General features: G+C 31.0%; 1 protein-coding gene across 4 annotated transcripts in view; it reads right to left on the bottom strand.

Moving 5' to 3' along the window:
• The window catches only part of LOC134707931 (E3 ubiquitin-protein ligase LRSAM1-like), a 35657-nt gene extending 10801 nt beyond the window's left edge, over positions 1-24856 (bottom strand). For 2 of the 4 annotated variants that reach the window (XM_063568101.1, XM_063568105.1), the window contains exons 1-16: positions 24589-24719; positions 15872-16130; positions 15202-15255; positions 14843-14887; positions 13213-13287; positions 12219-12287; positions 10999-11083; positions 10342-10506; positions 8882-8929; positions 7797-7918; positions 6962-6991; positions 5782-5904; positions 5146-5233; positions 4289-4385; positions 2012-2082; positions 982-1081 (exon numbers count right to left, since the gene is read on the bottom strand). In XM_063568101.1, coding sequence (XP_063424171.1) covers positions 982-1081; positions 2012-2082; positions 4289-4385; positions 5146-5233; positions 5782-5904; positions 6962-6991; positions 7797-7918; positions 8882-8929; positions 10342-10506; positions 10999-11083; positions 12219-12287; positions 13213-13287; positions 14843-14887; positions 15202-15255; positions 15872-16102 — 1403 coding nt within the window. In that variant the 5' untranslated portion in view covers positions 16103-16130; positions 24589-24719. Of the gene's footprint in view, positions 1-981; positions 1082-2011; positions 2083-4288; positions 4386-5145; positions 5234-5781; positions 5905-6961; positions 6992-7796; positions 7919-8881; positions 8930-10341; positions 10507-10998; positions 11084-12218; positions 12288-13212; positions 13288-14842; positions 14888-15201; positions 15256-15871; positions 16131-17277; positions 17403-24588; positions 24720-24840 lie in introns of those variants that run through there. The other 2 variants (XM_063568103.1, XM_063568102.1) reach the window with 2 other exon arrangements.
• Positions 24857-24860: the final 4 nt, after the last annotated feature.

Genomic DNA, 24860 nt, shown 5'->3' with positions numbered 1-24860 from the left:
CCATCACAGTATACAGTGTCTGCAGTGCACAGTTGTCGTAGATTTTCTGCAGTTGTAAATATGAGTAGCTTGTTGATGTCACCATCTTCAGCTTGTAGAAATGGTTCTCTACTTGTGGTCTGGCGAAATTTTCCTTCAAGTTGGATTCTTGGTCTAGTATTTGGTATGCCTGGGTACAGTTTGTTTCTGGTACGATAGAGTGATGACCTCTTACTTTCGAAGGTAGGCAGTTTTTGTGCAGTCTCAAGGGTCTGGGCATCCCATGGTGCATCTCTGAGTTTTGTAATTTCTTCATCATAAATTGATGGTATAGGTGTAGTTTCTGATCTGCATCTAGATCTAACAGATTCTAATATCTTTCTACTTTTGACTGATGCATGGTCTGGTAGGTGATTGTGTGGTTGGCCAATCTTTGAAGGGACATCATTTCTTGTGCATAGTGTAGCCCTGCAATTTCTGTCTATGCACTGAGTTTGATTCAGTAATTATGTAGACAAAGCTAACTAATGACCTGATCATTGGTAAATTAATATTTGGACCAAGCTTTAAGAAGTCAAAGAGTACCATGCATTATCTTTATTATATATAATTAAAATAATTTTAAAAACAATATTTATTATTTTATTTATTTTATTTAAAATTTCTGTAATATATTTAAATAAGGCAGTGGAAAATTCATACAATTGATACTAAATAATGGTTAATTATAGATTTTTTTTCTTCTAAAATCACAATTTTTTAAATCATAAAGTGTCTTTTTATAAATAAATGTTAAAATAATAATCCAAGAGACACAAATCCCTAATTACTTAATGTTTATATTGTTATAAAAACACAGAGCTTTAATTTGTTTATTTAATTTTTTCATCTAAATTCACATTTCGCCTTAGTACAATTCCCATCTCGCCTTAGTATTTTTTTTACCTTTTTTACCTGGAATTCACAACTAAGGCGAAATGGGAACACACCCAACATATCTACCTGTGTAATGCTAGCTTCATTGTTTCATCCTTTTGTCCTAAATTCTGCAGTCTCAGCGTTTCTTGTGCATTTATATCATTTAAAAGATTCTGCATGTTTTCTGAAAAAAGATGAAAGTTTTTAAACTAGAACTATATGCAAAGTAGAACAAATATCCCCTACTTCCTATTCTGGTCTTTGATATTGGAAACTAATCTTGATGTCCTATATAGGCACACTTCCATGTTAGGATTTTACCATGTCCAAAGATTCCTGAACTTGGAATGAAGAATGCAAGAGGAATTACATACATATAGTGCATACATTAAGGGCATACGATACAGTTACAGGGAAAGTAATGACGTTGCTAACGTAAAATGTTATTTTCGTGACGTCGAACTGTGACATATTGGGAAAAGATGCATTTTTCATCTGACTTTTGTCATTCAAACTGACTTAATTTGAAAACAAGTTCATGGACACCTTTTTTAAAAAAAATGACTTTTGGTTTGATTTCGTATGAAGATTATTTGTACCAATTTTCAAGAAAGTGTAAAAATTGCATTTTTTTTTAAATTTAATAAATATACAGCAAAAATATTTGATAAATGTGAGTTATTTGTTAAATAAAAATATGGGATAAATTTAAAGAACATTTTTATAAAACAGAAATTACAGATAATTTGACATAAAACAGCTTGTATTAAGAAAGTTATTGGTGGCCTTCAGATGTTTTTTTTAACGTTTTGGTCGTTGTCTCTTTGACACATTCCCAATTCTATTCTCTAATTTAGTACCTATATTCATGATCATACAGATTTTATTTTTGTATGCTTTATACAGATTTTTAGTAGAAGATGCAATGTTTATATTTTTAGTGCATGAGCACAATTTTATGTCATAGATTTATATTTCAAGAGTGTGCACAATTATTAGTCATATGTTTGTATTTTTGGAGCATGTGCACAATCAGTCTCATAGATTTATATTTTGAGTGCATGTGTATAATCATGTGTCATAGATGCAAGTCTAACCATATGTCAACATTTACCTAAAATTTCTTGCTTCCGTAATTTCTGATACTCTTCGTACTGTACACTACACCAATCATCATCTTTCATTCTAAAATATAATATCAAAAAATGTAATAAAACAAGAATGTGTCCATAGTACACGGATGCCCCACTCACATTATCATTTTCTATGTTCAGCGGACCGTGAAAATGGGGTAAAAAATATAATTTGGCATTTAAATAAAAAATATCATAACCTAAGGAACATGTGTACAAAGTTTCAAGTTGATTGGACTTCAACTTAATCAACAAGAGTGCACACACTAAAATGTCTCGCCTTCTTTACCAGTCATTGATATTATGTTGATAGTCCTAAGAATAAACTTTATTACAACTTTCACATAAACTGAACAATAACCAACATAGTTAAACAAAGACCAATGAACCATGAAAATGAGGTCATGGTCAGATGAACCATGCCAGGCAGACATGTACAGCTAACAATGCTTCCATACAACAAATATAGTTGACCTATTACTTATAGTTTAAGAAAAATAAACCAAAACACAAAACTTTGCAATGAACCGTGAAATTGAGGTCCCTGTCAAATCAAACCTGCGGGATTGACATATAGATCATAATATATTTCCATACACCAAATATAGTTGACATTTGGCATATAATATTAGATGAAAAGACCAAAACTTAAAAACTTAACTTTGACCACTGAACCATGAAAATGAGGTCAAGGTCAGATGACATCTGCCTGCTAGACACATACACCTTACAATCATTACATACAACAAATATAGTAGACCTATTGCATAAAGTATGAGAAAAACAGACCAAAACACAAAAACTTAACTATAACCACTGAACCATGAAAATGAGGTCAAGGTCAGATGACACCTGCCAGTTGGACATGTACACCTTCCAGTCCTTCCATACACCAAATATATTAGCCCTATTGCTTATAGTATCTGAGATATGGACTTGACCACCAAAACTTAACCTTGTTCACTGATCCATAAAATGGAGTCGAGGTCAAGTGAAAACTGTCTGATGGGCATGAGGACCTTGCAAGGTATGCACATATCAAATATATTTATCCTATTACTTATAATAAGAGAGAATTCAACATTACAAAAATTCTGAACTTTTTTTTCAAGTGGTCACTGAACCATTAAAATGAGGTCAAGGACATTGAACATGTGACTGACAGAAACTTCGTAACACAAGGCATCTATATACAAAGTATGAAGCATTTAGGTCTTTCACCTTCCAAAATATAAACCTTTTAAGAAGTAAGCTCACGTAGCCGCCGCCGCCGTAGTCGCTGCAGCCGGATCCCTATCCCTATGTTAAGCTTTCTGCAACAAAAGTTGCAGGCTCGACAAAAACTACCTTGACCAAAAACTTTAACCTGAAACTTAAATTATCATTCTCTATGTTCAGTGGACCGTGAAATTGAGGTCAAAAGTCTACTTTGGTAATTAAATTGGAAAGATCATATCATAAGGAACATGTGTACTAAGTTTGAAGTTGATTGGACTTCAACTTCATGAAAAACTACCTTGACCAAAAACTTTAACTTGAACGAACAAACGAAGGTAAGGACGGACAGACGCACATACCAGAAAACATAATGCCCCTCTACTATTGTAGGTGGGGCATAACAATTTCAATAAATGTTTATTTATAAAACTGTAACTAAATTACAATAAAATCAATACCTACGACCTACATAAAAGTTAATAAACCATTACATACTCTGGATTGGTTATTAACTGGGTGATTCCAGTTTTCATGGATTGCATGGTAAAATGTTAAACTCAAATATGTCTGGGCTAAGGGTGAGCAATCTTATATGCCTCCATGTCTCATCTCTGTCACTTTAGCTGCCAACAAGACAAAAACTTTCAACCACTATACAGTCAAGACATTTTATGACATATATATCACCAAGAATCTAGACAAATGTAAAGATGTACCAAAACAACAAATACTGTATATGTATGATAATTCGTGGGATACCAAATTTCATTTATCTTATGGGTACAGGTGAACAACAAATTCAAATGATCAACCAATTACTGTAGACTTGTATGCAGACTTTGGTGAAACCAGAAAACCTGTCTAAATGATTTTTATACCCTTATCTCATTTTGTTCATACCTAATTTAGTATTATTTCTTGCTGATCAATAGTAAATAAATACAAGAAACAAACAAAAATTTGACTAAAAAAATCAATGAGACTTCTGGCAGACGGTCAACTGAAATTTGAAAACTGGTATCAAATGATTCCAATATTACCTCTTCTCTTCTAACTCATCAATCCATTGTTCAACTTGTTTAACTCTTTTGTTCTCAACCATCATATCTTCTATCAGTCGATTAACTCCATTCTCGACTATAAATAAAAGAAATAGTATAATGACTGACTCTGATTGATGATTTATTCAAATTAAAGTTATTTTACTTTGAAATTTGGAAAACAATAAGTAACATGGTTTTTGTTGTTAGTTAACTTGAAAATGACTCTGAATCTTCAAATCATAAGTGTAAGAATGTCTTTAAAAGATATCTTCAGCCCGAAATTGAACTCTTAGTTGTTAATGTTTATGTCATTTTGGTCTTTTGTGGATAGTTGTCTCATTGGCAATCATACCACATCTTCTCTTTATATCTGCTTTCCAATGCACAACATTTAATAGTCATTTGTATGGTGATTATAATCACCTTGAGTAGTTGTATTCTGGCTAACTTTATGTCAATCTGATTGACCAGCAAACTTTTATATAATTGAAATGGTAGAGGCACCATTTAGTTCTAAAGAATAATCAGTGGTTGAATTATGTAAAGCAATTTTTAAAGAGTTACTAATTAACAAAGTGTGATACTAATGAGTCAACATGACAGAAGTAATCCATATGAATCACCCCTGTTTGACCATATCAGTGGACAAAATAAACTGATTTAAAGTGACAGGTTCATAAATTATAAAATCCCCAATTGAGATTCTGTCATAAGACATAGTTGCTTCCCTTTATTATTGAAAGATATTTTGTAACGAGATTCGCAGGTAATTGTCAATAATTATGTTTAAAATTGAAAATAAAAACTAAATTCAAAGACTTATAACTTTTGAAAAGATATACTTGTACACGTACTCTTTTCTAATTCTAGTAATAATTTTCTTCTTTCGTCATCCTTTCTATGAGAAATTTCTTCTAATTCTTTGTCCATCTTGTCACTATCCTGCAAAACCAAACAAACCAGAATACCATAAACATTTGAGATATTTGCCTCACCTTTATGTAATTTTGTTTAAAATTGCAAATGTTGAAATGAAAATGACAATACTTAAGCAAGTAAACTATACAATGTGTTATGACAAGAATAACTAAAATCATTACTTTTACTTCTTATTTACTTCTTGGTTTTTTAGTGCTTGCTACTCCTGGAAGACAGTATCACCAGTTCTACATTTGAAGGCTGCTTTTTTTACTTGAGTTTAAAATAATGAGAGTTGACTATGGATATATAATCGGTACCTTAATCACTTCCTCTAGATATTTTTTCCTATGTATACACCTTATCGCTATTAGTCCGCCATTACTGAATATAACACAGGTTCCCGTAAAATTTTGACGTCATAAAACAAAATATCTGACGCCACAATGGAAAAGTGATTGTTGTATGCGTCAAAAGTTCAAGAGGCCAGGTCAGCCGGGATTAGCGATAAGGTGTATTGTTCTACTTTGAGTTTAAAGTACTAAAAATTGACTGTATGTATAAAACCGTACCTGAACCACTTCATCCAGATATTTGTTCCTATTGATATTCATCTTGACTGCAATCTCTGCCTGTTCGTTCTCTTCCTGTTGCATTTTTCTTTCTATATTAGCAAATTGTTGTCTTTTTCTATCCTGTACATTAATACATCGATAATGAAAATAAGTTCTTCCACTTGTAAGGTATCAAAGGTTTTTGTTTCGTTTTATGTAAATTTGATTGCAAAATGAATCATCAAAGCTATTTATAATATGAAATGTAATGACAAATCATTTTCACAAATACGTTTTCAAAGTTTGAAAAATTAAAATTCTATTATTTGACAAAATTTACCTGCAGTGTTATATTTGGAGAAATATTCATAAATTGACCAATGCAATGTTTGTGTCTTATATGTAACTAAGAAATAACACGAAGGGTGTCGTATATGGTGCAGGAAATGCTTACCCTTCTGGAGCACCTGATTTCACTCCCGGTTTTTAGTTGAGTTTGTGTTGTTTCTTAATTATTATTTATAACTGTTTATGTCCTTTGGTTTTTTGTGAGTCTTTGTTATCTCCTTGGTTTTGATTGTTATTGTCATGTAAAACCTTATCGTTTTTTTATAGATTTCTGTATGGTGAAAGTTGATACATTTATGTACGGCTGATTGTATATATTTATGTTGAACATGTTAAATTAAAGGAGATCTTGTAGTGAATGCACAACCCTATACTGTAATTGTTTTTTTCTATGATATATAGTTCACAATTTTTTTTAGGAGGAGTGAAATGAGGGAGCAAATGAAAGTCTCTTGTACATCCATCCAGAAGATCTTACTTTCAAAGTGGTACAGTAAACTATTTGTATGGAACATTTTGACCTTCCATTTTTAAGTAAGAAGTTGTTTTCTATATGGAAATTAAATATTATTTTTACCTACTGATAAAAATAACACCATGCAAAATATCATCCATTATTTGTGTATAATTCTTTTGAATGCTTTATTACAATTGCCCGTTTCAGAATCTAAAGGACTATCTTTGTTCCCCAAAATGAAAATGATGTCATGTCAATGGTTGAATTTTAATTGTTTGGCATTTTTTTAACCAATCACGACCCTTTGGTGTACCCTTATGAATATATTTTGCCAGATTCTGAAATGGTAAATAAGAAAAGTTATTAACGAAAACAACTGAGGTAATACTTTACCATCTGTGTATTGTAATCATCTACAGATTTCTGAAATAGAAATAAATAAAATCTCTCTAGAAAATCTTCCACTGTGTTGTAATATATGCTTTGAATTTGATCATACCAAATGTATCTCTTATTGAATTTTTTTTTATAAGAAAGAAAGCCATCCTTTTTTTCTTTGCCAACAAAAATACTAAACAGAAGTGACATATTTTGTCAGTTTTGTTTGAAATACTATAAATTCAGATGAAAAGTGATATGATGATTCATGCAAAAAAATTAATTTATGTCACAAGGACTACACATATAAATTAACAGCATGCATAATTTTCCAACTGATGCTTTAAATTAGAAGAAAGAATAATTTGAAAATATCACATGCACACATATCCAGATACCATGGATTTATGGGGGGGGGGGGGGGGGGGGGAGGTTTATTGTGGATTGAGTAACATTTTATATTATGTGGATATTTGATTTTGTAATTTTGAAAAAGTCGGCATACAAGTATATTAAAAATTTGTACTCAGTTGAACTTGCTGTTCACTATAAACCCACAAATTCCAAGAGAATTGGTATCCAACAAATAATAATGATTTAATTACTGTAAGTTCAGAAATTATTGCGATAATTGCGACAGAGTTGAAAACGCAATAATTTAAACTTGCATTTTGAAATATTTAATATGAATTCAACAGGATTTTTCTCAAAATCGTATAAAATTAAAATCGTGTTTAAGTCTAAAATGACAAAATCGCAATAATATATGCACGCAATAAATGCTGAATTTACAGTAATAAGGTTTCATATCAATTGATCTTTTATTTATATATAATAAGTACTTTTTTACCTGTAAACTTTCTTCGTCTCTTAGATGTTTAGCTAACGATTGGCTGACTTTACTTGGGGATGTAGGAATATCTAACACGTCCAACAGGAAATTAGATGGAGGAAGATACTCTATTTGGTTATCTGAAAGTAAGAAATACAATTATCAATAAATCTATTTTTCTATCATTAATTAGTGTTTATGTTATAATTTAAAAAAATCAATAATTAAAATATTAACAGGTTCAGGTAGAAAAACCTGTGCAAATCTGGTAGATTTTACCAATCAATTTTTAGTAGAAATAGTATGAAGTCCATATTCTGTAATGGAAAACTTCAAAAAAATTCTAAGATTAAAAATGAAAACAGGGCCACATTTAAAAGAATGTCTGTTTCCCCTTCCCCGGGTCTACCCTTTGTAAACAGACCAGGAAGGCAGGTTCTTTTTTTTTTTTTTTTTTTTTTAACTGGATGTGATTGTCATGGTCACATGAATGGTTTGACTTGTCCAGTCCAGGCCACTTATCAGTTGTTAGTGCTCAATTTGAGTGTATTTATTTAGATTATCAATCCTTCTGCTTTCAAGCACTTTCCAAAAATGGAAACAAATTATTTTCAGGAAAAAAAAAATTTTGATTTTTTGGTGGAAAATAATTTTTTGACCCGGTGGCTTATTTTTGACCCGGGTGGGGGGAGGGGAAACAAACATATTTTTAATTTTGGCCCAGCAGGTGCAAACATCTTGTTTTGTAGACAGTGGCCTTATAAACACATGCTTACAGGGAGTAGCTATGCTTTGCAGTAGTAACATGCCAGAATGCATATACAACAATTTGAACCATGAATGACTCAATAACTGTATACTGATTTTTAATTGTTCAAATTTTGGAGATAGATACTTGATGACCTTTACCGGCAATGTAAATTGTCAGGCTTAACATAGCCCTGTTTTAATCAACAATGATAAAGTACAACATGAATATTCAAACTTAAGTTGAGACTCCATGCTAAGGAGAGCCCTTCACCAGCCCTTAATACAGTTTTTATTCACAATTCTTTATATATACATACTAATTACAAAATGTTTTTTTGTACTTTTTGACTCACCTGAGCAAATAAATATCATAATAGCTTCTGTACCTTTACAGCATTCATCTTAAAAAAACATGTAGGAATATGTTTCATATAAGATTGACAAGTTATGAAGTTTAAGTGCAGAATGGCTACCAGTGTATAACAACAATTATCTCATAAAAGTTTATCTCTATTAAGTTTTGTGAGTTTCATTCTTTCATTCATGGATGAATATCCGATGAAACAAGAGAAAACCTTTAACACCACAAATATCTCATATATGATAATATTTTTCAATAATATAAAAAATGTACTGTATATGCAAGCTATTCTGACCAGGGATGGGGTCAGAATTTTTGACTAATATAATTTGGGACATTTATCACTATAATTATTAACCATGGCAGCTTTATCCATACAAATTTTATAAGGCAAATTATGAAATACAATCTTGTTTCTAGAAATCATTGCATCACAGAGCCTATATGGTTTTTGAATATTTTTTTATTCAAACAATGGGTGCGACTTGAAGATGCATATTACTGAAAAACTCGGCTTTTTTAAAAATTTTCCTTAAAATTTTATACTATCTTTTTACAAGATCCCACTTTTTTTACCCCCTATATCACAAATTCTCACCTTTTTATCCCCTTCATCACACATACAAAAAGTGTGTCATCCACCTAAAGTAATATGTATCCCATTATCATAATACTAAAAGGCCATGGGGGAGAACAATGCACGCAAAATTCTTGAATCTTTATGTTAATTCACCTGCTTTTTATAATTTGTTGCTAAACATAATCATCATATGGGTTTTTCTCATTGTTGTTGACCTATAGTTGCTACCTTCTATGTTATTTGGTCTCTGGTGGAGACTTGTCTTAAAGGCATTGGCCGCAATCATGCCCTATCTTCTTATTTTGACACTATCTATTATTCTCTTCACTCAAGTCTACCACCAGTGGTGTAAAAATTGCTTATATTTCTGCAACACTAACTGCATACTTATCCTTGTATGCATCTTATTACTTATTCTTTTTTTTCCCCCCATTACTATGGTGCATATATATGTTTACTTTCCTAATTTGCCTCATTTTTCAACTTTAAATTTATTTTTTTCTCTCACAACTAAATGAAAGAATTTTAAAAAGAATTTTTTTTATGTACCTGATCATGCTGATCATACATATTTGTTCATCATATTTGTGGTATTTTTAACTTTCAAATTTTTTTACCATTCATTTTTTTTCTCTCTCAAAACTGAATGAAAGAATTTTAAAAAGAAATGTTTTCTTATATACCTGATCATACATATTTATCTAACATACTTTTGTGGATATTTGATTTCATAGTTTTGTCAAATTTTTGTATACAACCCAATTGTAAATTTGTGATTTCCTGAACATTTAAATTTGTGGTTAAAAAACACCAAAAAAAATGGTATCTAACAAATAATAATAAATCCCAGTATATTAAAAATTGATAGTTACCACTAGGTGGGTAGTGCATCTGTTCTGGATCTAATATTAATGTCTCTAAAGTCCTGACTTTGTAGAACTGTTTAGACAATCTCACTATCTTATTTCCAGAAATATCCAGCGTCCGTAAACTCTTCAAATTGCATATCTCTTCAGGAAAGCTGTGTAATCTATTGGCTATGTTGTAAATATAAAGAAAATCAGGTAATTGACATTTGAAAATTAGTTAAATCTGGTAAAGATGATGAGAAAAAGCTTCCGAGTGTTATTCCATTGATTTATTGCTTTTATCTTTGTAATATTTAATCCAATCTTTTCCCCCAACCCATGTGCATTCAATGACAAACCGTGTCTACAAAAGAGCTACTGTGATCATGATCATATACGATATACTTTTTCAAATGCTCCTGCCCAAGTTAAGCTTGCTTTTCAAATGAAATTAGGAATGACTAAAATAGTTCAAGACTGAAAGAAAGAAGGACAGAGTCAAGGTTACCAGTTAATGCCCATATTGCCTTGCAGTGGGGGCATAAAAATCACCAAAAAAATCTAAATTAACGAGCATTTTCATATCCCCCCACTAGAAGGCAATCACACCCTTTCAAACTATTGTTTTTAATATTTTATAAAATGCCTCTATACAAAACTAATATCACATTTATTACTTACATTTAATATTGAGTGTTTGTAGATGTCGTAATTTACCAATAGATGATGGTAGCTTTGATAATTTGTTGTTTTCTAAATTCAATACCTGGGAAAAGAAAAGAAAACAATTGAAGACATTATATAAACTGTTATCACAGAGATATGTCTTGCTTGTTGATAATTTTGATAATGCAAATGTTGAAATTAAAATAGCAACACTTTATCATGTAAGATTTGCAAATATTCAAGGTCAATGAACCATGACTGAAGGTACATGGAAATGAGATGTGCCAATGCTAATACAACACAAACCAAATACCATTGACTTATCATAAGCAGTTCCCTTCAAACAAACCTAAACACAAACTAATACATGAAAACTAAGCAAAAGTTTCAAAGTCAACAGACCATGAATTAGGGGGTGAACCTAATAATCTCCATGGATATGAGATATGTCAATTCTTATATAACTGCATACCAATTACCATTAACTTAACACTAGTGGTTCCCCATAAACTGACAAAATCACAAACTTATACATGAAAACTAAGCAAACATTTCAAAGTCAATAGACCATGACTGAGGGGGCAAGGCAAAATAATCTCCAAGAAAATGAGATATGCCAGTGCTTATACAACTACATACCATTTATCATTAACTTCCCAAAGGTAGTTCTCCATAAACTGACATAATCACAAACTAATACATGAAAACTAAGCAAAAGTTTCAAAGTCAATATACCATAACTGAGAGGGCAAGGGAAAATTGAGGGTTGGAACCCCATTTTTTTTACAATCAATGCATTTGGGACATATTGTTTGAACCCCCTTTTTTCCCAGGTTGGGAACCCCCTTTAAAAATGTCTGGATCCACCCCTGAAATTCTATATAATAAGAACAAATAGTGTAAACAATCACTTTGTATCTATGTAATGAGAAGCTTAATTAAGAATGTTTTTTATTATTAATTATAATAAAAGTTTGTTTATATGCCAATTAGACACCTGCAAAATCTATACAAAAATTCAAACAAAGGAGAAGTGGCTGCACCACACAGTATATTGATGTATAATTGTCCAAGCTTAATGATGATTTGGACAAGAACAACAGTTTTCCAATAACCTTTAAACTGTCTCTCCCCTCCAAAAAAAAAAATAAAAGAAGAAGATTTAACAAGTGGTATGATGGTGTCTTAAATAGAGAAGAAAGTACTAGTATAACCTGTAGGCTTCTAAAAATTACCTGTAAATTTTCAAGCTGATGGATATTCTCAGGCAAATTTTTGATTTCATTGTAGTGTAAATCCAATACCTACAAAAATAAAATATAGAATTACTATAGATAAGATATGTCGAAAATCTTGGAATTATATCAGGAATGACTCTTACACTTTTTCTGTCTATGACAAAATAATACAAAAAAAGTAGTGCACACTGAATAACCTTTGTACCAAGTTATTTGCAATTTTGCACCATATCTGAGAGGGGGTAGGAGATCCCGATCCCGAAATACAGATCTTAAAAACACCAGATCTTGAAATTCCAGGCTTAAAATCACGAAATCCCAGGGTCATGAAATTGGAAAAAAGAATTCCCGGATCCCGAAAGGGTCAATCCCAAAATCCTGAGATTAAAAACACCTGATCCCAGAGTCCCGATAAAGGTTCTATCCCCCCTCATATCTTCTAGGAAATTTGAAAATGAAAGAAAAAAGATTGCAGTCATTCCTTATAATTAAATTCTAAATTCCACTTTTTAGGAGCAAAACTTAAAAAAGTTTCACATGAAAAATTATGCCTCTGAACTGATAGACAAAAAAATTTCAGCCAATCAGAAGATATGTTTATTCCAAAATCAAATTATAGATCAATGTTCTATGAAAATAAAACTGTCATAGGCTAATAATAAATAACTGTTAAATAGATCCAAGAATTTTTACCATGGAAGCATCTAAATAATTAGAGCATAACTTTTTTCATTTTGTAAAATTTATAATCAGTGAAATTATCAAATTTTAACCACACTGACTGTTACAAGCTTTCAGATATTTCTCATTAATGCTTTTTAAAATAGAATAGGCAACCACTTTATACAGCATTTCTTCTTTTGGTAACAAGATAAATTTTGCCCTTGTAAATTTTTTTACACTAGCAATACCGGGTAGGAAAACTAGATTTCAGACCCAGTTCTACTTGGCAGACAGTCATTTCTTTATTTCTATTCTTACAGAAACTTACCCTGAGTGTTCTAAAATCATTTAATCTCTCTGGTTTGTCTATTCCAGATAACCAGTTGTTATTCAATAATAAGGCCTGAAATCATACAAACAAGAGCAAAAATGATTTTAATTTCCTCAATAGTTGAGTAGAACTTGGAATTATAAAATGAAACCCCGCCACATTATGAGTACAATGTATGTGCTTGTTTTTTGCGACAACCACTGAAGCCTGTAATTCAGTGGTTGTCGTTTGTTTATGTGTTACATATTTGTTTTTCCTTCTTTTTTTTATATAAATAGGGCCTTAGTTTTCTCGTTTAAATTGTTTTACATTGTCATTTCAGGGCCTATTATCGCTGACAATGTTGTATGGGCTTTGCTCATTGTTGAAGGCCATACAGTGACCTATAGTTGTTAATTTCTGTGTCATTTTGGTCTCTTGTGAACAGTCGTCTCATTGGCAATCATACCACATCTTCTTTTTTCTACTTATTTTCAATTTAATTTAAAATTGACAAATTGACTGAAAGCAATTTTCAAAGGAACTGAAAAAAAACCCAGATCTCATAAGGATTAATAGGAAAAATACCATATTGTAGTACAGTATGGTAGTACCTGTGAACCACACATGTTCTTGTCCCAAGTATTTCATCATATTTTAATGTTTTTTCTTTCTTCTGAGATAACTTTATATAAGTAGTTTCATTCAATTTATGCAAAATTATTAAAGATTCAGGGATATATAAAGCTTGATGTATTATTAACACTTGTCTATTCTTGACCTCTAGATGTCTATTGCTATTTTGTGGGATTTAGCTGTCTCATTGATGTTGACCTGTACCTCCTTTCATTCATATAGTAGATAGTAATCAGTATTATATAGACAATAACTGTTTAGTGTCTTTAAATATCAGCTGTATTTGTACGAGGATAGGAAACAAGGTGTATGCGAGCTTTTAGTGAGCTACTACACCTGTTTCAAGCCGAGTACAAATACAGCTGATATTTAAAGACACGAAACAGTTATTTTCTTTATCCTGCAAATAATTCTGTATATTGTTTGTGTTATGAAAGACACAAAAACTAACATATTTAGCATTTATTTTCGATTTGTAATCCCTTGAGGCCCGCATAGTAATATCAAAATCAAACATTACGCTGAAGACTGGTTTCGCAAAAAAAGAATCTCCAATGGTCAACAATAATACACCACTCAAGGTGGATAATTATCTATTTTAACATAACAACTAATTTCAACAGTAAATACAAATAACAAAACATTGTCAAATTTGAAACAGAAGTGTACGAGTAGTCCTATGCTTCAGACCTGACATTCAATCACTAAACATGCATGCTGAAATTGACATGGTTGATTTTGTAACACAATCATACACACTCAAGTTTTGAAATTGACAATTGTCATCATCATTGGATTGCAACTGGAATACACATAATGGGGTCACACAGGTTCAAACAATACTCAGTCCGGCAGTGTGTGGAGCTTTAAAGCGATATTTGTATAGTATACTGATACAGCATAGCGATATCTGTAGGGCTGTATCTGTATAGTAGGACGCCCAATTGCAGGATAAATATCCATATTGAATAAACCTGTTACCAAACATGTTATAAAAACAAAAATGTCTGACCTCTTTCTGTAAGTAGTTACATGCTGAATATAAATCATCTGGTATCTGAAACACAAAGCAAACAAAATAAGTTTTATTACAACTCTATCCAGGACCATGCGAATATTTGTAACTGTGATCTTAGCATTGAATCTACGCATATGTAAGTACAATATAGTATAAGAAGTAAGTATCTTTCATTATAATTTTTATTGTTTTGTGACTGACAAAAACTTTGGGTTGGACATCTTTGTCTTTGATTAGATTGAATTTCGAATTTTTAACAAAAGTTCATAAAATTAAAAAAAAAAGAACTTGAAAGAAAATAGGTTAAAAACAATATGATTTCAATTGTAAAATAATGGTTAATTTTTACTTACCTCATCAAGTTCACAATTAGAAACATCAATATTTGGTTCAGGATTATTTTCAGCCTGTATTAAGAAAAACAAACAAATATTATGGCATAAGAACTCAGTGGTTGTTGATTTTTTTTTTATCAAACAATTTTTGGGTTTATTGACTATTAGATATGTTTTATCACACTAAAATCTCCTCATAAACAATCACAATGGTTTTGATAAGTACATGCCCAGTGGGAGAGGTGACCAATCAGAGATCAGCTCAGTTTTATCCAAATAGGTAAATCCGACCTTATAGCTATAAGGTTGACTGCTGATTTTTTATTGTCAATGCATTTAGGCGTTAATATTACAACTGAATTATTAGACAGTTTATCCACAATGAGTGAAAAAAGACCATTGTAATAACTTCTTTTCTTAACATTTAAACAACTTTGGTCACATGAGATCCTCGTACTTCATCTCATCTTTGTGCAATTGGAGTCTGTGTGAGTGTTTAGTGGCCAGATGAAGCATGCCTCTTGGTGCAGGATTTTATGATTTTTTTTTAAGACTCATTAGTGGCCTTCACCTGTTTTCCACTTTTTGGTTGGGTTGTTGTCTCTTTGACACATTCCCTATTTCCATACTCAATTTTAAACAAAGTGAAAGTGGTTAGGTTAAATAATCAAATTACATGTTACAATACCTCAAACATTTGATCCTGATAGCGTTTCTTGGCTTGTGAACTTTGAAATCTTAAGAAAGGCATTTTCTTTTTGGATGATTCCGTCTTTGATGTTTGAGTAGCACCTTTGGGCTGACCTGCCCCCTTTGAAGAGGATGACAAACCACCTGGTTTTTTGGCGGACTTTTTTCCTTTTGGTGTCGTCAGGTTATTCGATGACCTTTTTTTATCTTTGGAGACATGGTGTCCCATTCACCCAATCATCCAAAAATATTTTTACCTAGAAAATTCAAAACATATGGTTATTTACAATATACGTCAATATTTCAGTTATCAGAATGCCAGGTCTTATTATTGTTATGCTCAACTAGTTACATAAATAAAAACCTTGAATTCATTTCTGAATTACAGTACTTATAACGTCTAAGAAGTATCAGAGAAGAATATAAAATGTTGTCACCATTAGAATTCAGTTAGAAGCTATATGGCTTTAATTTATTGCCACCTTGTATGCCCTCAAATCAGAGTTAAATGAGAAATCAGGCTAAATATTCTCAAAGAAATCACAGGTAGAAAAGTGTTACAATCAAGAATATTAAGGTGGTACCCAACACTTTCACTAGAATTAATTTAGCTCGTTTAATTTTCATAAAATTTTGACAAAGTATTTACTTTGACCCTTTGAAAAAAATACAAAAATAATCAAAAAATTTAAGCCAACCATTTTATCAGAAAAATTACACTGGTTATATAGCAGTTTGACAAAATCTAGTTTTGATCATTGAGAAGCTTAATATTTCCTTAACAACACAACGTAATCCAAACGTTTAGCTGATTTTACAGAGTTATCTCCCTGTAGTGTTAGGTACCACCTTAATGTCCCTGATGTTTGTTAAGTACTGTGACATCTTTTTCTTACAAAAATAAGATGATATTTTTGTATAACGAACGTTAGAAAAGTATTCAAACATTTTGGTTGAGAATCTTTGCTTCGTATGCACAGTTAATAACTTTCAGATTATGATGAAAACATGAAAAGTTAATTGTCAAGTATGGTGACCAATGCCAAATTATGGAAACATGAACATAATGTCATGATGTAAATGTTAAATTTCCCGCTGCTCGTTTTACAACATTACTGAAAAATCTCATGCTTTGCCTTGCATTTTCAGACTGTGGACTAACACTCCTTATGTATGATATTGATATATTGACCTTCCATATCAAAACAGCAGCGATATAGCCTTTTTGTGCATAAAGCAATTATCCATCAAATCAATCAAAATTGACTTTTACAAATATATCTAATACAAAGATTAAACATAAAAAACAAACAAACTTAAATTGATCAAATCGGAATAAAAAAACATCATATTCAATGATAATCACGTATAAAGAAATTGTCCATCTAAGCATGAAAAACTTACAAAGGGCATGATGTTATTTTTCTTTTTCCTGTATCCAAACGTGAACAGCGTAAATAACTCAGCCATGTTTACATCAAGTAGGATAACAAATTATATCATTAGGAATCTACACACAAACATTATACAGCAATATATTGGACAATTCCCTCAGAGGCAATATATATATATGCTTGGATCAATAATTTGACTTTGTTTTGTAATACAATGTGTTTATCCATATATATCTGATTTGTTTAATCTGTTTCTAAGGCCTTGTTTAACTGAGAGCTTTGAGGTATCATTCATTTTCATTGAAATTAAAAATCCTATTTATTTAAATTAAAACTAAAACAAGGAAATATTTTATTGTTTATATTTTTTTGCTAAATGAGGTTCCAGAGGGGGCTCAATTTCAGTATTTTTTCTTTTACATTTTTTGCATTTTTCCTTATTCTTCAACTTTACTTTTACCATTAATTTCCATTCTTCATGTTATATATTTTTGTTTGCCCCTTTTTCTGTTTTCCTTATTCATAAGCTTATTATACTCTTTTCTGTAAACCCTACCCAGACCATCCTATAGGATATACAGTGTGATAACATGAATTAATTCCCCTGATCACCAGACCATCCTATAGGATATACAGTGTGATAACATGAATTAATTCCCCTGATTATAATATCTTATCATATATCATTGATTGATTTTTATATTTCATATCCTCATTCTAATTAGTTTGATTGTAGAGAGTCTTATAACAACAAAACTTTAGGGACTGCTGCAGAAATTTATTGATCAACATGTTTCTGTGCCTAGGACACCGTCATCAGGATATATTTATTGATCAACATGTTTCTGTGCCTAGGGCACCGTCATCAGGATAAAAACAATACATTATCCTGATAACAGTGCCCTAGGCCCCGAAACATGTCGATCAATAAATTTCAGCAGCAGTCCCTAAAGTGTTGTTGTTATAAGACTCTCTACATTTTATGTTTTTTATCATAACGACCCTGCATACCCTCGGGTATCCACATAATGGAGTCTACCGTACTACAGACTCACCAAGCGTTGGTTCACTTTCGTTTGTAATTGATTTAATTAGCATGAATGGTGAAAATAAGAAAACTGTCAAACATTATCATTTGATAAAAAGAGGAGTAAACAATTGTATTATATAATAATTAAAAACCAATTGTTCAGAGAACAATTAAAGGTCTTTCCAACTGAAATGATACATTTGATATGAAAATAACAATATCCATTTCAAGATGTCATTTCCAGTGTCAAATGATAGATTTTTGTATATAACGATTCCAAAAATATCTGGTTCCTAATTAAACACTGTTGTTTCAAATAAGGAAGATAATATGTAAGGGAGATGATACGTTACTTCAGGTTTGAGAAATATTATTTCCGCTATTATTTGATAGTTTACTTGACACTGATTCCAATAAAATGTATGGTTCGATATACTTTTACATTAAATTAGAAAAAAATAGCTACTTTTGGTAAACATAAGGTCACTTCCAGCTGGCCTTTTCAAGGTCAATTGGATAGCAACCTAATGCAAAAAGTCCCATGGCTTTATTATTTATTCATATACTTGTATAAGAAGTAATTATATAACAGCAAAGGTCATAATCTAGAACATCAAATTTACCTTCAAATTTTGAATATGACCTTGACCTAATTTTCTTTTTTTCTGAACCAAGGACCTTAAATCAAAGGAACCTAGGTCTATATCACTATTACAAATGCATAAGGGGAAATAACTCTCCTATAGAATCTCTATAGAATCTCTATTGCTTGGTGCAATTTGGAAAATAAATTTGATGTAACCTAATTTACGATTGCAAAGCAGATGTACACACAGGAAAAACAGTGTTTGGGGAGATAACTTTTACAAAGAAAATTGTTCTGCTTTGGCAGCTTATAAGCAGGGTCAAATTTAAAAGCGAATAAACTGTTCTATAACATATACCAAATATATATTAAAGTGACATGTTGCGAAACAAAAATTACATACAAGAACAAAATTTAGCAGAAAAAAAATAATAATCAGAAAAAAATACACATAAAAGTAGAAATTAAAGACCTAATTACATTCATATAGTGTTGAAAGTAAACAAAATCAATTTGTTTTAAAGGATATTAAAGATATAAGTATATACCCCGGTATATGTGAGAAATAAAGTGCAGGTTCCATGCCCCACTCAGGAGGAAGTGAAGTAGTTTTAGAACCAGATCTACTCTATCCTGGTTCCCGGTATTAGCTATTAGCATACTCTCTCAGGTTTATGTATAACATACTTAATATTGGGATCGGGAACCAGTCTAGATCTACTCTAACAACTTTAGGTTCATTTTCTAGGCACTGTATATACAACCTTGTTATATCATTTTAAAATATCTTAATTTGTTTGGCTGGAAATTTATTATTTTCAATAAAAATGTATATGTCTTCAATTGTATAATATTCAAGAATGAATATTTAATCAATATGTGACACATGACACATATATTTTATGTCTTCAATTGTATAATATTCAAGAATGAATATTTAATCAATATGTGACACATGACACATATATTTTATATCAGTTTCATTATTTTCATTTCTATGTAGGGCTGGTGTGTGGTGTAATTTCAGATCAATGTATATATGGTCTGTATTTATGTATCTCATTCTGTGTATGCATATTTAATAAGTTAATTCAAATACTAAATCCATTTTAATAAATATCAATAGTATCCATTAAATACCATGTAATAACTGGCCAACTGACTTTATGAGAGTGTACTCATGCCATTTATCAACAAATAATGTCTTTAGAGATATAACTGTTCTGTATTATATGAGTATTTAGACCATATGAGAATCTCAAATCGAGTAACCATTTGTATATTTTTGTACCATATGAGTATATACTTTTTCGGTTAACAACGGATATTTAGAACCAAAAGCAATTAACAGGGCACAACCATTATTTTTTATAGATTCGTTTCTTGTGTATTTTAGACTAGATGCCATCTAATTCTAGTTGACCTCTAAAATGACCATATAAATTTAGAAATGATCCATGTAAACTTGTTGCTCCTTTAAATAAACTTATTCTAAAAGGTTACCTATTCAACACTGTAATAAGATCATTGAATATTGTTTTTATTGGTATAAATATTGATTTTGTTATCAGTAGATTAAAAGCTAACTAAATCTTACTTAGTATGTTATATACATATACATTTTCATGGATCTACAATCTGTCGATACCTGTAACTTGGCATTGCACAAGGTCATGTTTTTCTCTGGCTGTTTATGACGTCTTTACACTAAATCCATTGTATGTTGGATGTGTAATGATTGATTGCTTAGTCTTGGAGGCATTATTTTTTTATTAGTTGTTAGTGGCTTTGAACTAGCTGTCAGATAACTGTGAGTACTCTCAGATCTGTTCATTGATTCTTTTTGTGTCGGGATGTATAAGTACCCGGCCACGTCCACTTGTATTTTTTTTGTCTATCTGATGAGTTTTCAACTGATTTTTATAGTTCGTTCTTATGTTGTACTGTTATAACACTGTCCCAGGTTAACAGAGGGTTGGGATCCCCCTTACATGTTTAACCCCGTCACATTATTTATGTATGTGCCTGTCCCAAGTCAGGAGCCTGTAATTCAGTGGTTGTCTTTTGTTGATGTGTTACATATTTGTTTTTCGTTCATTTTTTTACATTAATAAGGCCGTTAGTTTTCTTGTTTGAATTGTTTTACATTGTCTTATCAGGGCCTTTTATAGCTGACTAAGTGGTGTGGGGTTTGCTCATTGTTGAAGGCTGTACGATGCCCTAAAGTTGTTAATGTTTGTGTCATTTTGGTCTTTTGTGGATAGTTGTCTCATTGGCAATCATACCACATCTTCTTTTTTATATAAGCAATGTAAACATTAATTAAGATATAAATAAATTAAGCAAACTCATGGTGCTTGATTTTTCTAGGTCTATTTAATTTCAAATTATAGATGAAAAATAAATGTTTAAAATCGTTTTTAATTAAGAATGATTTTTTGTGGATCGAATCAGTCAATCAAATTATTTACCTTTGTTTCACTTTCAATGTTGTTATTCTTTTCCTTTAAATTACTTGACACATACAATTCACTTGTAATCCATCTCAAAGTAAGGGAAGTTCACATGAATACATATTCAATGAGGTTGAATTATTCACTTGCAAGTGAATAATTCATAATCAATGTTTTTTTAGCTTATTTTGACAAAATTGAACCACACTGGCTGCTAAAAGCGGATAATAATTTCATTATTTGCATTTCATTAATCATTTGTTAATGATTGAGCAAAAAAATATTATTTCTTTTTTTATATCTCTTAGTTAGTGCCCCTTTAAGTTTCTACATGTATCTGTCTACTGCAATTATTATCATTTAATGCAAAACATGAAAAAGATTGGTTAAAATCTTAATCAAAGAGCAATAACTCCAATAAGGAGTCATTGTACAATTTGTCGCCGTTATCTTTATTGTAGAACATGTTTTGCTGATCATTTTTGTAAATTTAAGTTTCTTTCTATCTATTATGAGTTTTAAGATATAAGACAAATTGACTCCTTGATATCTCGGCCCATAATTAATCGATTAATTATATACATGTACAAATAATATAATTATTTAACAGATAGCTATAGGTATAAACTATCTGAAATATGCATGGAAACTTAGATCATGCATTGTGAATTAACTGTACCTTTATTAAATTATGTATTGTTCTCTGCTATCTGTTGTTATGTCACATTGTATATACTTGTTTATGTAAATAAATGTACCCATGTTATATGTTTTTCGCAAATAAAATATTTATTCATTCAATTATTGTGTACAAATACATTTTGTAAAATGAAAAGTTACCACTAAATAGCTTTTCTTATTTTTGTCATATTTCTGTGTCCTTTTTAAAATTATTTATTTCATGCATGACTTATTTGGGACACATTTACATTGTATTAATCATGCTAATGCATGGTGATAATCCTTTTAATCACCTTCTTGAAACCAATAACTGGCATATGTACTGTTGACACCTTTTTAATCACCCAAGTTAGAACATAACTACCTGTGATTACATTTAAATGTAATTATCACCTTATGTCTTCACATGAATACACAGAATCAAATCAGTAAAATAGAAGAGTGTGTGATCAAAATGTCCAATATTAATGTACATTTGTAGTAGAGGATGATTTTTATTTTATTTTACAAGTTTTACAAAGCCAAAGTTATACATGTACAGTCATGACAGTGCTGATATATGCGTTAGAAGTTTATCAAAAAAAGGCATTGGTCAACTTACATGAATCAATTAGTACAATAATTAAACAACACTATCTACAAATAATAGACCAACTTCAGTCACTTTATTTCTTTATATAAATACTGGTAGGCTGAGTATGTTATAGGCTAGTCCAAGGTTATGATAATCGTATAACCCAAGTTTGTCCAGCAGCAATTTTTTGGACAGAGGTGGAAATGGGGAATGTGTCAAAGAGACAACAACCCGACCAAATAAAAAAACAACAGCAGAAGGTCACCAACAGGTCCATGTTTCCATATTTTCCTATATATATATTTCAAACTACTGTTTACCTACATTATAAAAACATAACCCCTACTCAACAAAACTGCAATAACAAGGAATGGGCCTATTATTATGTATGCTAATGTCATGTTACAATACACCTTATCACTATTTAGTCCATTCTGGGAAAAACAGTCATTTATACAACTTCCTGTTTGGGTCACCGGCCGAAAAATGGAGTTCATCAGTAGTGAGCTGAGGGAGAAAAAACTTTAGAAAGTGATCATCAAGAAACTTTGATATAGTATGATCCACTTTTTTTTGTTATTAAAATTAAAGTAAAAAATATTTTGTTCGAAGTATTTACGGTAGTTTAAACAGGTCTCATTAAAAAGTATCATGCATGGTGAATTGTTTAAACAGGGTCCCAGATAGCTTCAACTGGATAAAAAAGTTGTGTAATTTAAGAACTTATCCTGAATGAAATAAATAGCAATTAGGTGTATTCAATTCCTTCCTTCTACTCTCATGACACTGTAAAAAAAATAATTGGTAAGGGTTCCACGGAACCCAGTGTCTCACCTTCTTTTGTTGTAAATCACAGGCTCAACAAAAATGAGGAAAAAAATCAATAAAAATAATCCTCTTGATACAATCTTTTGATTGTAAGAAGCTTCTGTCCAAGTTTGGTACAAACCCAGGATAGTTTAAGAAAGTTTTTAAAATTTAAAAAACTTTAACCACAGAGTGAATGTAATGTTTCTTGCAGAAAAACTAAGTCCATTTACAAGTAAAATATGGAAAAAATGGAATTTTATTTTTACAAAACTTACTTCTGGATACTATCTTATGATAGAGTGAATGTAATGTAAATATCATTAAGATATGCTGGAGCTACACTATGGAATGAGTTGCCTGACGCGATCCTTGCACAGACAAACCTATTAAACAGGTTAAAAAGTATGATCAACAACTGGAATGGCAACTCATGCAGGTGTGGCTCCTGCAGATCTTAATACCTTTATTTTATTTTGTGTTAAATGTTTGTTCCATGTAGCTTATAGAAATTAGTTTGCTTTAATTATTTCATTCTGCTTTGCATGTGCTTATGTTCAGTTTTAGTGCTTTGCTTGCATGTGCTATGCTTTTTTATTTATGAACTTTTTTCTTGCAATATAGCTATCATAATTTGTATGTCTCATTTTGTGTTTTATGTATCTTAATATGTGTGTTGTTATTGTTATTAATGTCGGCAAAAAGCTCTACAGAGCTTATGTTTGTATCTAATGTAACCCGACTTGAAATAAAATTTCTTATCTTATCTTATGATCATAAAGAAGCTTCTGTCCAAGTTTGGTAGGAAGACAGTATAGTTTAAGAAAGTTATTAAAATTTCAAAAACTTTAACTACAGAGTGAATATTTGTGGACGCCGCCGAGGACGACGGAATGTAGGATCGCTTAGTCTCGCTTTTCGACTAAAGTCGAAGGCTGGACAAAAATGACCTGTACATGTAGGACCATCCTGTCTAATCTAAATTTTATGAGTAATAATATTGGAATCTTCCTCTTTCCTTGTGTTTCTAGAGCTAGCTTTTATATTATTTCCATAGTAAAGTATAGAGTATGTAGGACATGTTGTATAAACTTGATAAAAGTTACTGACATACTGTGTTACTGTTAGATCTGTGAAGCGTGTTTGTGTTTGCCAACCAAGCCCTATATTGGCTGTATAATCAATATTACCTTTAAAACGACTGTATGTTACTCTTGTCGAGTTAAATGAGTAAACTATATCACTGGAAGATCACTTTTTGTTAAAATATTAATGAAAAAATTAAGTATTGCGAAAGTTGACAAATATATAAATAACAAATGTCACGTGATAAATGTCTGTAACCCGAACTCGTTCGAAAGGACTTTAATTAATTGTTGACATCATAGATTAAAATATCGTTGACTATCAGCAAAAAATAGGATCGAAGAATACAAAGTTACCCATTTCAGTACAAATCTCA

This window comes from Mytilus trossulus, chromosome 2 (assembly GCF_036588685.1).
Source record: "Mytilus trossulus isolate FHL-02 chromosome 2, PNRI_Mtr1.1.1.hap1, whole genome shotgun sequence".
NCBI classification, from domain to species: domain Eukaryota; kingdom Metazoa; phylum Mollusca; class Bivalvia; order Mytilida; family Mytilidae; genus Mytilus; species Mytilus trossulus.
The sequence above is the reverse complement of the archived record's forward strand: the minus strand, read 5'-3'. Positions and strand labels throughout refer to the sequence as shown.